Source organism: Miscanthus floridulus, chromosome 9, assembly GCF_019320115.1.
Source record: "Miscanthus floridulus cultivar M001 chromosome 9, ASM1932011v1, whole genome shotgun sequence".
NCBI lineage: Eukaryota > Viridiplantae > Streptophyta > Magnoliopsida > Poales > Poaceae > Miscanthus > Miscanthus floridulus.
Genome location: NC_089588.1, coordinates 85,472,783 through 85,489,295, shown reverse-complemented (window position 1 = coordinate 85,489,295; position 16,513 = coordinate 85,472,783). Strand labels below are relative to the sequence as shown.

Here is a 16,513-nt window from a genome sequence, read left to right as displayed (position 1 = left end):
TTGGTCATCACAATGGTAGTCGTGGTCATCGTAGCGCCTGTCTTTACATTGGTCATCATTGCAGCCCTGGTGGTGGGCGGAGTGGGCTGACCTGTTTGGCTACTTCAGGCGTCAGCGTATCCGTTTGTTGTTTATATCAGTTCGCCAATGGTAGTGGGCCTCTTGTGGCATAGCTTTCCATAGAGCTACTCGTGCTGGAGCCCTTTGGTGAAGGTGGCGATGGCCTCGATGTCAGTGATAGTTGGGAATGGAGTTTCTTGTCTCCGAGAAGCACCTAATGAAGTCATGCAGGGACTCCTCGGAGGACTAATGAAGCTTCTCCAGGTCGTACTTGGTGCCAGGCTGCTCGCACGTGGCCAAGTAATTGTCGGTGAAGACTTTCTTGAGGTCATCCTAGGATTAGATGGAGTTCTCCTGTAGGCTAAGGAGCAAGTTATTTGCAGACTGGTTGAGCATGATAGGAAGATAGTTCACCGTGACATCTTTGTCTCCCCCCCCGGCTTTCATAGCAATCTCGTATAGAGTTTGCCACTGAGCGAGGTTGGCCTTTCCATCATAGGTGTTAACACCAATGACCTTGAAGCCCACAGGCCACTAGATGGCATGGAGCCTTTCGGTGAAGAGGCGAAGTCCTAATGCACCGACAGGGAGTGGTGCTTGACGGGCAGCAAATCCCTCATGTTCGGCGTCAAATTGCCGGCGATGTTCCATCTCTGCTTTGTAGCATACGGACCTGCTGTTTTCGATGTGGTAGCGGACATCTATGCCGGTGTTGATGTGGTCGTGAAGGTCATGAGGGAGGGGTTGATTGACCTCTTGGTTATGGTCGCTACCCCAAGCTCCCTAGGGGTGTGGTGGGCGTGCATCGTGGCACGAATTAGCTTCATAGTTGCCTCTACATCCTCTATAGAGGTAGGGACCTCCAAACAGAGGTTAGGGAACATCGGCACCGTGATGCTGGCCTCCTCCATCATGGTGAGAGCGGCGACTACGAGATGATGCGGTGGAATAAGATGGGGCATCATTCCAGAATTCATTAACTTAGACTTGCGCAGCTATGATATGTGCTCGAACCCTCTCAACCTCTAGAGTGTGAGGGAATTTGTCGAGCTTGTTGAAAGCGATGGCTAGATTGGTGCTCGAAGTCTGGTAGACTGGTTGGTCGCCCACCATGTCAAATGCTTCTTCTAGATTATGCTAATGGCGGGGTAGGCCACGACCATCCTCATTGGCCCTTTGGGCGGTTTCTGCATCTCGGCGGCGTTGGTGATCACCATTCTTCGCTAGACAAGCTTCGTGCTCTTCCGTGGTCTCACCCTCCTTGGTGATGCTATCATGGCTAACGTGAAAAATCACACCCCCGAACCTTGGAGGGAAAGTAGGGCAGCTCGATACGGTCTTGGTAGAGCCTTTGGAATAATTGTCGGGGCTCTCATTTAGAATATTGTGGAGAGATTTAGTCAGAAGAGGGGAACCATCCAGGAGCTGGCGAATAGCCACCATGTTGACCATGGGCACAGGCTAACCGGAGTTAGTCAGGTTGATCATGTAGAGATCGGTGGCATGGTCGCACTCAATGTGGTCGATGAAGAGGTGGTGGATGGCATTCTGGTATGCATATCCCGCACCCTCCATCCCAAAAGGATAGGGCCTCGGTGAGTTCTCCATCAGGGCCATGTAGTCGGCCAAGCACAGGCCGGTAGCGAGAAGCGGTCGACGCTGCGTCGTGCGCCCTTCTAGAGTAGTCGTGATCACTAGATCAGAATCTAGTTGCCTCAAATGGTGTGGCCAAGTAGGTCGCTCTATCATAGCGGCTTTGTGATCTTAGAGCACAAGAAAATTGTCACTCGCTCTAGATTGGTCTAGGACCGAATCCACAAGGAGTTGGCATTCCGTTATGTGGTCTATGACTCGATCAATGGATGCGATCAGATCATCATTGTTGATAGATCTCCTAACCTAGCAGTGGGGGGTTAGGATTAGAGATGTCATTGCAAGCATTGACATGATGGGCGTAGGGTGATCCTACATCACCTCCATGATCTCCCCATTGCCATCAGGGCTGGTGATCTAGGTCATGGATCTGACCGTGAAGATCTGGCCTAGCTCGAGGAGGGCCATGGAGCTCGAAAAGGTGACCATCTAGTTCACCATGAATTCAGCATGCATACCCCCTACCTGGCATGCCACTATCGACCAAATCTAGTCGGTAGTCTACCGAGGGGTATGCCCATGGTGGTAGATGAATTTGTGGAGGTGCGCATAAGGAAACCAGATGGTGACACGGAATGCAAGAGACAATGATTAGACAGGTTTAGGCTGTTGGCTTGACGTAATACCCTATGCCCTATGTCTTTGTGGATTATATTATGTATGATCAGATGAAAACAAGGGGGTCCCTACATGCCTTATATAGCCTGGGGATAGGGTTATAGATCGAATGTTTCTATCCTGATTGGTTTACAAGATAGGAAGTTATAGATATCACGGTAATCTAGCATATCCGAGCAGATTTCCTAGATCACCAAGGATACTTACGTAGTCTTATGAGGCATGCTGACCTGCTTCATACTTCACGCGGTGTCACCTTGCAAGCTGGGCCTTGATTGGTGGCATGAACCATGCATGGTCTTATGGGCTAGGCCTCCTATAGTGGCTCGGCCCATGTATAGCCCCATGGGTACTAGGGGTTATACCCCCATAGGCAGGGGCTTGTATATATAGCACGAAGCGTTCAACATAAGCCCTTGGATCAAACCGAGTTAAAGGACAACATAGATGCAACCTAGGAGGCGGTGGAGAACCGACATTCAAAGAAGGGGCTGACATGTGGGCCCTAGGGGCTAAGTGGCCTATAGGTGGGGCTGGCCGACCCCACCTGGCAGACTCTGCCTCTCAGCCACTGCACAAAGTCCACTCGAGTCTTCTGCAGTCTTCTAGTGTTTGTTTCACCATGGATAAGCGCAATTAAATCTGACATGTAGGTCCACCTTGATAGTTTTCTAAATAAACCCTGCAAAAAATACAGATTCACCAAAACTCATGGAATTTGTTAGTTCAAACCCCTAGACCTTCGTTGGTGATTATATTTATGCCCTTATGCATGTTATTTTGATGGTTTATAATGGTTATTAACTACCATCAACACCATTCCTTGCTAAGAAGGATAATCCTGGTGTATCAATAATTGAGTGTACCATTGGACAAAGAATATTCTACAAGACCTTCTGCAACATTGGATTGGGTGTCAATATAATGTCCAAGGTAACATATGAATACTTATTCGGTGACGAACCTTTGTTCCCTACATATATGCAATTGTAGATGACAAACCAATCAATCCAATTTCTGAAAGGAATAGCAAAAGATGTTATGGTAAGAATACATGATCAGTTTGCTCCTGCTGACTTCATGGTTCTAGACATGGGTGAAGAAGAAGATGATACACCCATCATCCTAGGATGACTGTTCCTCAGCACAACCAACACAATCATCTACGTCGGATCTGGACAAGTCCACTTCCAATTCCCTAGAGAGAAGGTACGCTATTATTTTAATAGTTATACCACTTATGAACAGTCCAAGAAGTCCCGCTCTAGGAGGAGACATCGATCATCCTGAAACCAAAAGAACCAATTCCCAAAGAAAAGTTGGAAGCGAGATGAGGAACCTGAAGAAGTTGTAAAAGATGAACCTACTCCACTTAAGTCAAGTTCATAGACCAAGCAGGTATGGAAAGAGAAGGTGACATCACCATCACAAACACCGTCACAAGATGTGCAGCCATCTAGGTCTCCATTGTTGAGACCGGATGATGCACCCAAAAAGTGAAGGACCTTTCTCCAGCCAAGTCCTATTCGGAGGACTCAAAAATCTAAACCCTCGCCGAGAGGTAACATCAGTAGTTATCCATATTCACTTTTTAAGCATTGCATTTAGAAAAGGAAGATAAAAAAAGTTTCATGACTGCATTACATCACTGCATCATAAAGCCTAAGCCCCATGTGAAAATTTTCTTGATGTGTAAAAGCCCAAGGGAATATTCACTATGGTGGCATAAAAATAATAATATATATCATGCATGCATATTTTCTTTCTTCATTATATAAATAAAAAATTAAATAGACATCCTACTAGAACTTTGCCAATTAGAAAATCCGTCTAAACCCCCAAGGACAACAAATCTCTGAATGGCTGACCGCTAACCCCTTATCCTAATCTGTGCCATGAGTTTTGGTGTTCTTGTTGAAGTATTTTGTAGGATGATCAAGAGTAAAGCCATCTATCCAAAGTATATTTTCCCGAACAGTCGCTACACTCGCTGAACGAGAAACCCTACTTCTAGACGGATGAGAAAGATTTCTATTAGTAGACTCTAAGAAAAACCATGACAACATCCAGCTTGCGGGAAAGGCATCCCCCATATATCAAGCTAAGTATTTCTTTCCCTTTTTGTTCTATTATTTCTAAGTCATAAAAATATGCATAACAAACTAAAAGTAAAATAAAAATTTATCTTAGCTAGTTATATATAATATTAAGGTGTGATCTTAAATTTTGAAAATAAAATAAAAAGTGTGTGTCTAGTTTTCTATTTTTAAGAGCTAAATGAAAAGGACTCTGAGGATAATCTCTTGTAATTCCTTTCAAGTACCTAGTTTTCAGTCTTGAATTCTCCCAAGTTTTGGATACGGCTGTTTTGATATAAGAATTTACTCTGAACTTGAAACTCGTGGGTAGCATATGCTTGATCTAAGTTTAGATAATTGACGGATATGATATGAGAAGGTCTAAACTGTTGTTTATCTTATTCCAAGTGACTAAAGTTCTAGAGATTTATCTTTTAAAAACATAAAAATCCTACATGATGAGCTCCTGTATGACAAAGCTTGAATTCCTACCAGAGCCATATATGATATTTAGATTAGGAAAACTTCCACATATATGCTGCTTGCATTGCATTGAGTTTAGTCAAGCTTTCTTGACCCTTATGAGAGGTTTGTCATGCTCTTAAAATCAAGATCACATACACACCACCCAATTATGCACTACTCCTACACTGGGGTAGGCGCAATAACATGCCATCCATCTAGATCCACCCAAAAATGTTTCACTCCTACACTGGGAGTAAACACCAAAAATATTCTTGATAGGATATCCACCAAATAAATGCTCTAAGTTCTTGTTGCTACCTCTCAAAAGTTTTGTTGCATAAAAGAAGCATGTGGCTATGCAAAAGTTATTCATAAAATGAGAGAAAAAAAGAGATGAGCAAAAAATGGACAAGTGTCCGAGATATTAAAAATAATGGGTACTTAGATGCTTGCCCAAAAAAGAAAAGATAAATAAGATAGCCCATGTTTTCTTGCAAAGTTGTTTTTAAGTTTCAAAAGAGAGATATGTTTTCAAGGAGCATAATAGAAATAGGTTAGCCACCATATATATCCACCACATACATCCATACACATGCACATCTTGATTTGATTGTATGACTCAACTCTCTTTGGATCTGATGTTTGACTTTACAATATATGTATTACAAGTATGCTCTTTCATACTTTTTCCACTCCTATGAGCTCCACATAAGCTTTAGTTATAGGAAGAAAGAAAGGCATAACATCACTTTTGCCTTGGTGATGATCCACAAATACCACATATATTGAGGGACTTGAGAGTGTCATACAATGGAAGCTCTTAGTTTTGTTTTAGAAAATCTATAAAAACTCTAGAATAATAGTTGAGCAAAGAACTTGAGACATAGTGCTTCACTTGATCGTTCTATCTTTCAATTGCTCAAGACCCAAGTGAAGGCTGAGAAGCCACATCATTTAAGGTAATATGGGTAAGTTTGAAAGTCAGATCGGTTCATTCTAATCTAGAGGAGAATTCTTGTTTGAATGCATGTGTACTTTTGAGGAGTTGCGTCGATGTTTTCAAAATCCTTAAACTCATGATCTATTTACTAAGTTTAGCTTTGCTAAGGGACTAGCAAAGGTTAAGCTTGGTGGAGTCTATTGAAGGTAGTTAACAACCATTGTAAATCATCAATATAACATGCATAAGGGCATAAATATAATCACCAACGAAGGTCTAGGGTTTAAACTAACAAATTCTATGAGTTTTGGTGAATTTGTATTTTCTATAGGGTTTATTTAGAAACCCATCAAGGTTGACCTACATGTCAGATTTAATCATGCTTATCTATAGCGAAACGGACACCAAAAGACTCTAGAAGACTCGAGATGACTTCGCACTAAGACAGAGAGGCAGAGGCTGCCAGGTGGGGCCGCCCGACCCCCTAGGCCCACATGTCAGCCCCTCCTTCGAATGTTGGCTCTCGACCGCCTCCTAGGTTGCATCTACGCCATCCTTTAAGTTGGTTTGATCCAAGAGCTCATGTTGGATGCTTTAGGCTATATATATCTACCCCTGCCACCCCCTCCTAGGAAGAATCATAACTCTAGTCATCAAGTCATTTGAGAAGACAGAAACACTAATCATCCTTAGAGCTCCACCATATTCTAGGGCATAGCTAGTTAGGCTAGATCTAGAGGGAGGCAAGCAGGCTTCGCTTGGATTCCTGATCTTGTTAAGAGCGTGGTTTGGTATAATCTTTGTACCCCCTCTCTTTTGTACCTCCATTATTTTTATATGCTAGATACAATTGTTATGGCCATATTAGTATTCATCTTATTCATGTTCTTCATTATAATGTTCATCATCTACTTTGATTATATGCTTAGTATTGTTAGATTATCATCATATTCATGCATAAGTTCATATAGCGCTCACTCTAAGGTACTATGGGTGAGTGGTTGACATTGTGTAAGCATGGTGCTTATACGTTGTTTACCTGTGGATACACCCTATATTCTAGGTCATGTGGTAGATCGCAGATGTGACACTCTCGTTGAGTCCTTTGTAGTCCACTCCCTAAATATAGGCACACGTAGGGTCCGGTTACAAAGGAAGAACAAGCTCTATTCTTAATCTTCCTTAGTAATATCCCTTATGTATAGATATCAAGATGATCTTAGTAATGACTACTAGGTATAATTACACTAATCAATGTATGCTTTGACTTGTAATTAAGAATAACTTAGGAATTATTCCTCTAATATTCTATCTGACCATGTTAATGCCATAGAAATACTCTAAGTGATTTATCATTATAATTGATCAATACTTATCATATATCTTATCTTATGACTTACCCCTGTTATGAGTATAAAATTGGTTATGGTTTATTTCTCCATCAATAATATAAGTTATCAATACATGTCCGTGGCAGACCTTCCCTGTGGTAAAAATATAAAGAACGATACCTGAAATACTCTCGGTTGAAGTGCTATAATGGTATAATTATCTGTGCGCTTGCATATTCCTTTCATATATTCATATCTATTCTTCCTAGTCACATGCATTAATAAAGAACTACTTAGTATTATTCTAGTAGTAATGCTATGTAGTACCAACAAGCATTTTTGGTACCATCATTAGGGATGACAACCTAGTACAAGTGATGCTAGGAGATGTAGGCATATTACAGTTGACTACTTAAAACAAGTGGCAAGTTAATAAATACCAATAGTGGGCTGACCAGACGCACCCCAACGTACGGTCGGCTAGCGTCTGGTCGTCCTCGGCCGTCCACGTGTCCTCGTTCAAACCACGCCCGTTCGTCTCCAACGGTCAAATCACTATCATGCGAAACATTAAGTCATGACCAGACTCACTGCACAAGTGACCGGACTCACCACACCATGGCGTTCGATCCATTCCAATAAGGTTCTAGAGTGCAAAAATGATGACCGAACGCGTTAAGTCTTAGGTGATCAGGCGCGCTGGTGAGTCCGATCGCTCCAGCTAAACTGCGTGTGCGCCACTAAGTACTGACCAGATGTAGGAACAGTGTTCCCTATGGGTCCTATCATGCCAGCATATAATCGACTGTTGAGTGCCTCCTTCTCTGCACTGTATGATTGGACGCACCCAGGGTGAGTCCGGTCACCCCGCGACCAGTCTTCGGTCATGGACTTTCAGCTCCTTTTCTTTTTCTAAGTCCACAACCACTTTGTCCTTGCTTCCAACTTGCTAACCACAAAGTGTAGAACTTGTGTGCATGTGTGTTAACATTTTTCAAAGCATTTTACAAGGGTTAGAAGTTAGCACACTAGGTCCCAAAATGCAATGCATAAATTATGTCACCTAGTGGCACTCAATAAACCGCTTAGTCAAAGATTTTCCCTCTTTATAGTATGGCTATTGATCCTAAATCACTTACACCCTCTATGGTGTCTTGAGTGCAAACCAAAAATGGCTCCTATCATTATACCTTTGACATGAGGCCATTTTTGTTTTTCTCTTTCTTCTTTTCTAAATGTGAAGCACTTGATCATCTCTTTTGTGGCCATCACCTTCACCAAGGCCATCACCTAGCTTCATCACTTGGGTTGGACCACCTTATCTAATTCACACACTTAGATCAAAGGTTAGTCATAGGTTTCATCAATTAACCAAAAACCAACTAGGGCTTTCAATCTTCCCATTTTTGGTAATTGATGACAACCTTTCACAAAGATATTCAATGAATTTTTCTTGGATTCATGTTGCTTGCCCAAGCATATTACCATGTGTAAAGGTTATGGACAAGTTTCATAAACCTGAATTGGTAGCATTAGCTCCCCCTACATATGTGTTAAGAGTTTGAATTTGAAAGCTTGCACATATGCATGGATTAGAAAGTGTGGGGAAGTAATGGCTACCAAATGATGCTAAGGTGTAAAGAATGGACCTTTGAAATGTGATACCAATCGGAGTTGCCATTTGAACACCATCGTTAGCACCATGATTTGCTAGATATCACTTGAAAACAAGAGACACTAGATACCTCGTGAGATCAACAATAGAAACAAGGCTTTAGCACCACTTGTAAAACCATTCAAGTGTCTAGCTATCCTATGCATGCTAGTTTTCATTACATCAATCATTTTCTATAGTCTAGCATACACCACACAAGCATGGATATTTGAATTTAAAACTTGTGCCATGAAAGCAAACATATGTAATGCACATACAAATGCAACATACAAGTTTATGAGCTTGCTCCCCTACTTGTGTGCTTCAAGTTTTAATTGATCCCCTTCATTTCTCTTATTCTTATCTTTGTGTTACTTCTCCCCCTTTTGCAATATCTTTGAGAATTTTTCTCCCCCCTTGTCATCAATGACCACAAAAGGTGAGCTCAAATTTTAGATAGGTTGTGTGAAACCATGTGAAGTGAGGATCATTTTCTCAAATTTGGTTCAATCTAGATTACTTGCAAAAGATATTTAACTCTATGTTGATCCAAGGACAAGCTTCTTCACACCACCAAATAAGGTTTATCTTGTACCATGTTGAGTTAAATATTTATAGCTCATTTTCTAGATCAAACTCTAGGTTCACAAGCCCACAAACATGTCATATGCTACCACTAGATCATTTCAAGCATAAAAGCCATAGTGGTACCACACAAGCATCAAATTCATTTGATTTTCATGAATGAGTCTAAGACATGATAGGGATAAATAGATGCACTAAACAAGTCCTTAGCAAAGTATGAATGACATGACAATCAACTTTACCTTACTTTGCTCGAAGGAGAGGTATGTCATATAATGGGGGTGCATCAACACATATTTGAGAAGTTGGGTATGTTCAATTCATTCCTTAGCTTGAAAATCTCTTCTCATCAAGTGACTTGGTGAAAATATCACAAGTTGATCATCGGTGCCCATACTCTCAATACAAATGTCCCCTTTTGTTGGTGATCTCTTATGAAATGATGGCGGACATCTATGTGCTTTGTTCTTGAATATTAAACTGGGTTGTTGGTGAGCTTCACGACACTTTCATTATCACATAGCAATGGCACTTGTTTGATTTTAATCCCAAAGTCACTCAAAATTGCCTTCATCCAAAGTAATTGAGCACGACAACTACCGGCCGAAATGTACTTCGCTTCGGCGATTGAAAGTGCTACACTATTTTGCTTCTTTGATGACCAAGCCACAAGTGATATTTCCAATAGTTGACATGTGCCTAATGTGCTCTTTCTCTCAACTTTGCATCCCGCATAATCGGAGTTCGAATATCCAATCAACTCAAATCTTGCTCCTTTGGGATATCACAATCCAACATTTTGTGTATGCTTCAAGTACCTCAATATTCTCTTGGTTGCCTTCAAATGACTCTCTCTTGGTGAGGCTTAAAATCTAGCACATATGCATACACTAAACATCACATCTGGCCTCGATGCAGTCACATAAAGTAGGCTTCCAATCATAGATTGATACATCTTTTGATCTACCATGTTGCCACTAGCGTCATTATCTAAGCTTCTATTTATCCCCATTGGTGTACTAAATGCTTTGCTCTCATCCATGCCAAACTTTTTGGGCATGTCTTTGATGTACTTGCCTGGACTCACAAATGTGGCATTCTTCATTTGCTTGATTCGAAGACCAAGGAAGTAACTAAGCTCTCCAATCATAGACATCTCAAACTCACTTGCCATCATATTTCTAAACTCTTTACAAAAATCATGATTGGTTGATCCAAAGATAATGTCATCAACATAGATTTGCAACACAAACAAGTCATGCCTAGCTTCTTAGTGAAGAGACTGGTATCCACTTTGCCTATCTTTAATCCCTTAGAGAGTAGGAAATCTCTCAACCTCTCATACCATGCTCTTGGTACTTGTTTCAATCCATACAAAGCCTTTCTCAACTTATAAACATGGTTGGATTTCTTTTCATTTTTGAAGCCGGGAGGTAGCTCAACATAAACAAGCTCATTGATGTACCCAATAAGAAATGCACTCTTCACATCCATTTGGTACAACTTGATGTTGTGGGCACAAGCATAGGCTAACAAGATCCTTATTGCTTCTAATCTTGCAACCAGAGCATAAGTTTCTCTAAAGTCAAGACCTTCAACTTGAGTGTAACCTTGAGCACTAATCTTGCTTTGTTCCTTACAACTATCCCATCTTGATCTTGCTTGTTCCTCAAGACCTAGTTGGTTCCAATCACATTATGATCCTTAGGCCTCTCAACTAACTCCCATACTTGATTTCTAGTGAAGTTGTTTAGCTCTTCATGCATAGCATTCACCCAATCAACATCCAACAAAGCTTCATATATCTTCTTAGGTTCAATGGATGACACAAATGAGAAGTGTTCATAAAATGATGCTAATCTTGATCTTGTTTGCACACTTCTTGAGATATCACCAATTATGGAGTCTAAAGGATGATATCTTGCAACATTAGTTGGTTGGAGCACTTAAACTTGATTGCTCATTTGGTTGAGATGATAAACTAGCCACTTGTTGATCTTGCATTTTGTCATCACTTGCACTAGCTTGATTTTGATCAAGAGAACCACTAGCTTGCACATTTGAGTTAGAGAGCACTTGATTCTTGTCATCTTCAACTTTAATCACCTCTCTAGGCCTTATGTCACCAATATCCATGTTCTTCATTGCATTAACCAATTGAGTGCCTATCACATCATCTAGATTCTCATCTTCCTCTTAGGAACCCTTGGTTTCATCAAATTCAACATCATGCACTTTCTTAAAAGTACTACTAGCCAAATTCCAAACTTTATAAGCCTTGCTAGTAGTGGAGTAACCAAGCAAGAAACCTTCATCATATTTCTTCTAAAACTTGCTCAATCTTGTGCCTTTCTTTAAGATGTAGCATTTGTAACCAAAACCCCAAAAATATGCAATGTTTGGCTTTCTATCATTCAAGAGTTCATATGGGGTCTTCTCCTTCAATGGGTGACAATCGAGTCGGTTGCTATAGTAGCAAGCTGTGTTGATTGCTTCAGCCTAAAAGGAATGACTAACATTGTATTCATTGAACATTGATCTTACCAAGCCCCTTGACCTTGCCTTTGCCATTGTCACGAAATGTGATACTATCAATCATATTGCTATCATTTTCATTGATTGAATTGAACATTCTTGAATCACTGGTCATGTGTTGCATGCACCCACTATCAAGCACCCAGTGTATTCCTCCAGCTTTGTAATTGACCTACAAAAGAAAAATCAATTCTTTTTAGATACCCAAACTTGCTTAGGTCCTTGAATGTTAGTTACCAAGGTCTTTGGTACTTAAATAGCCTTTTTTCTTTAGGCCCACAATTGGTGTATCAATGAACTTAGCCTTCACACCATTGGTACCCTTAATAAGCATGTAACAAGAATTAAATCTAATTGAGGATACATTAGGTTACTTGTTCTTGTTAGTCTTGCAATATTGCTCTATATGCCCAACTTGCTTGCGTCTATTGCAAAATCAACAATTGCCCTTCACAAAGCTAGCTTTGGGAGTGATAAAGGCCACCTTGCCTTTCTTAGGGGTATAGTTTAATCCCTCTTTATTGAGGGAAAACCTTTGGCTGCACAATCACTTTAGCAAGCAGGCATCTCCACCATAGGCATTGCCTAAGGCACGAGTGAGATCATTCACTTACTTCTTGAGGGTCTTATTTTCCACCATTAGTGAGGCATCACAAGTGAAACAATCACTCAAAGGTGAAATAGAAGTGGTAGTGCTACAAGAAGGGTTAGTGGGAGCAATAACAATAGATTTATAAAAAGATTCATCAATAATATCACATGTTAGTCCCACATCACAAGACACAATCACTTGCTCTTTCTTAGCTTCCTCCTTGACTTGCTCGAGGAGGAAGGAATGAGTTCTTTCAAGCTTAGTGTGAGCATTGCCAAGCTCCTCATGGTCTTCCCTTAGACTCTCATGAGAAGCATTGAGCTTATCAAAGGATTGCTTGAGAGCTTTGAGCTCATTTCGCAATTCTTTGCACTCCTTTTTCTTCATCTCAAGATATGTGTGGGTATTCTCCAACATGTCCATGAGAGCCTCCTTAGAGTCCTCATCATCATCATCATCATCATCACTCCTACAATCATCACTTTCATAAGCATCTTCATCACTTTCATCATATTTTACCTTGGTGAGCTTTGCCATGAGGCAAGTTGAGGAAGTATCAAAGATGAAAGGCTTGTTATTGATGGCTATGCTTGTAAGTGCTTTCTTATTGGATTTCTTGTCATCATCACTTGAGTCATCATCCTCTGAACAAGCATCACTATGCCATGTCACCACATAGCCACCACCCTTCTTCTTCTTTTGGAAGGTCATCTTTTTCTCCTTCTCTTTCTTCTCCTTCTTCTCCTTTTTTTGCTTCTTCTTCTCATTCTCATCATTGCCACTATTGTAGGGACAATCCAATACAATATGATCTAGGCTCTTGCATTTGTAGCATCTTCTCATATATTCTTTGCTCTTGTTGTTGTCTCTCCTCTTTCTTGCACCATAGCTCTTCTTCTTCATGAATCTTCCAAACTTGCGCACAAAGAGAGCCATGGCTTCATCATCAATGTCACTAGCATCTTCATCACCACTTGATTCTTCTTTCTTAGACTTGTCCTTATTCTTGGATGATGCGCTAGCCTTGAATGCTACACTCTTCTTCTTCTTGTCTTCATCCTTCTTCTCATCTTGATCAACCCCTTCCCTTTCCACATGGTATGTCTCTTGTGTCATGACATCATCTAGTACTTGGTTAGGGGTTAATTGCTTCAATCCTCCTCTTATGATAAGCATTCTCAACATCTCAAATCTTGGATGCAAGCACATCAAGAACTGATGAGACACATCATCATTATTGATCTTCTCACCCAAAGACTTCAAGTCATTGACAATTACTTGCAAACGATGGAACATCTCTAGAATGCTCTCATCATCCTTCATCTTGAAGCTTGTCAACTTGTCTTTGAGGATGTATAGCTTGGCACCCTTCACCGCCAGTGTGCCCTCATAGTCTCCTCCAATCTCTTTCACACCTTACTAGCTCTATCAAGATCCTTGATTTGCTCAAATACCTTTGAATCAATGGCATTATAGATGGTGTTGAGAGCCATTGTATTTCATTGCTTATTTGCCTTATCTTGGTTGGTGAGATTGTTGGGACCAATAATAGCATAATCATTCTCAGTCACATCCCACACTTGATCATTGATTGAACCAAGATACATCTTCATCTTTCTCTTCCAATAATCATAGCTTATGCCATCAAAGAATGGTGGTTTGCCCCCACATGGTTGAACACAACTTAAGCCATAATTTGACACCGAGTTTGTTAAGCCTTCAATCAAACGGTGACCACAGCTCTGATGCCACTTGAAAGGTTCTAATATGGCTAGAAGGGGGTGAATAGCCTATTTAAAATTCTATAAATGCACTAAAGCAAATTGATTTGTATGACAAAAGACGCAATGCAATTTTGCTTTAGCTCTACAAGGGTTGTAAGCCACCTCATCCAATAATTCTATTTGCTATGATCACTAGCATACATAATAGCTAAGTCACTACTCACTAAGCTAGTGTGCTCTCATAGGCTAACTAAAGAGCCATACTAACCAAACTAACAAGCTCTCAAAGACTAACTATACTAAAGAGCTTGACAACTAGTTTGCGAGAAAGTAAAGAAAAGAGTAGGGTGATTATACCACTGCATCGAGGGATGAACCAATCACAAGATGAATACCAATCAATCACCGGGAGAAGTCCAAGAGATAAGTGACACACCAATTTTCTCCCTAGGTTCACGTGCTTGCTGGCATACTAGTCCCTGTTGTGTTGACCAACACTTGGTGGTTCAGCGGCTAATAGGTATCACACACCTAGCCCACCATAAGAGGCGCCGCAAGAACGTACCCACAAGTGAGGTAACTCAATAAAATGAGCAATTTGCTAGAGCTACCTTGCGGCTCTTCGCCGGGGAAGGTGCAACACCCCTCACAATCACCGAAGTCGGCCACGAACAATCACCAACACATGCCAAAGCTCCTCCGCTGCTCCAAGCCATCTAGGTGGCGGCAACCACTAAGAGAAATAAGAAATCCGCAGCCACAACGATCCCCAAGTGCCACTAGATGCAATCACTCAAGCAAATGAACTTGGAATCATTTTTGATCTCACTATGATAATGAATCAATGATGGAGATGAGTGGGAGGTGTTTGCTTAGGCTCACAAGAATATCAAGTATGTCAAAGTGCCAAGAGAGTGAGCCCCAAGCCGACCAAACGCTATTTATAGATGCCCCTTGAAAATAGAGTCATTGCTCTGCTCACGGGCTGGCCGGATGCACCCCAGCATCTGGTCGACCAGCATCCGGTCGCCCTCGGCCGTCCACGTGTCCTCATTCAAACCATGCCCATTCATCTCCAACGGTCAAGTCATTGTCGCGTGAAATGTTAAGTCATGACCGGACTCACTGCACAAGTGACTAGACTCACCACACCATGGTGTCCGATCCGTTCCAGTAAGGTTCCAGAGAGTGCAAAAACGATGACTAGACACGCCAGGTCTTAGGTGACCGGACGCGCCGGTGAGTCCGGTCGCTCTAGCTAAACCGCGTGTGCGCCACTGAGTACTGACTGGATGCGGGAACAGTGTTCCCCACGCGTTCAGTCACGCCAGCGTCCGATCGACCGCCGAGCCCTCCTTCTTTGCACTGTCTGACCGGACGCGCTCGGGGTGAGTCCGATCACCCCGCGGCCAGTGTCTAGTCGTGGACTTTCAGCTCCTTTTCTTTTTCTAAGTCCACAACCACTTCGCCCTTACTCTAACTTGCTAACCATAAAGTGTAGAACTTGTGTGCATGTGTGTTAGCATTTTTCAAAGCATTTTACAAGGGTTAGAAGTTAGCACACTAGGTCCCTAAATGCAATGCATGAATTATGTCACCTAGTGGCACTCGATAAACCGCTTAGCCAAAGATTTCTCCTCTTTATAGTACGGCCATCGATCCTAAATCACTCACACCCTCTAGGTGTCTTGAGTGCAAACAAAAAATGGCTTCTATCGTTATACCTTGGCATTGAGCTCATTTTTGTTTTTCTCTTTCTTCGTTTCCAAATGTGAAGCACTTGATCATCTCTTTTGTGGTCATCCCCTTCACCAAGGCCATCACCTAGCTTCACCACTTGGGTTAGACCATCTTATCTAATTCACTCACTTAGATCAAAGGTTAGTTCGAGGTTTCATCAATTAAACAAAAACAAACTAGGGCTTTCAGGGTGGCCACGCGACAATTTTAACTAGACAAGTCACCCCAAAGTGCTTGGCGTGAATCAGGTGGCTATCACACCATTCCATTCAGCGTGATCGGCTCCATGTCATCTCCATGTTGGTAGTGCACTGCAGGCGGAGCCACCATTATTGCAGGAGTCGTGCGACTCGAGTGTTCAACCGTGTCATGTCGTGTGTAGTGATGAATTATTTTTAATAAAATACTAGTTTTTAAAGGGCTAGATTTGACACTGCCTATGTAGTGCAGCACCTACAAGGTACTCCCTCCGTCCCGTAATATAGTGCATTCTAGTATTTAAAATTTGTCCTCAATATAATGCATTCTAAAGAATAAA

At 41.5% G+C, this 16,513-nt stretch overlaps 1 protein-coding gene across 1 annotated transcript in view; it reads right to left on the bottom strand.

Annotated features, from left to right (window-relative positions):
• LOC136480214 (uncharacterized) overlaps positions 1-13,354 on the bottom strand; it is a 34,995-nt gene extending 21,641 nt beyond the window's left edge. The window contains exon 1 of the mRNA XM_066477825.1: positions 12,710-13,354. Coding sequence (XP_066333922.1) covers positions 12,710-13,354 — 645 coding nt within the window. The remainder of the gene's footprint in view (positions 1-12,709) is intronic.
• Between the last annotated feature and the right edge of the window lie 3,159 nt (positions 13,355-16,513).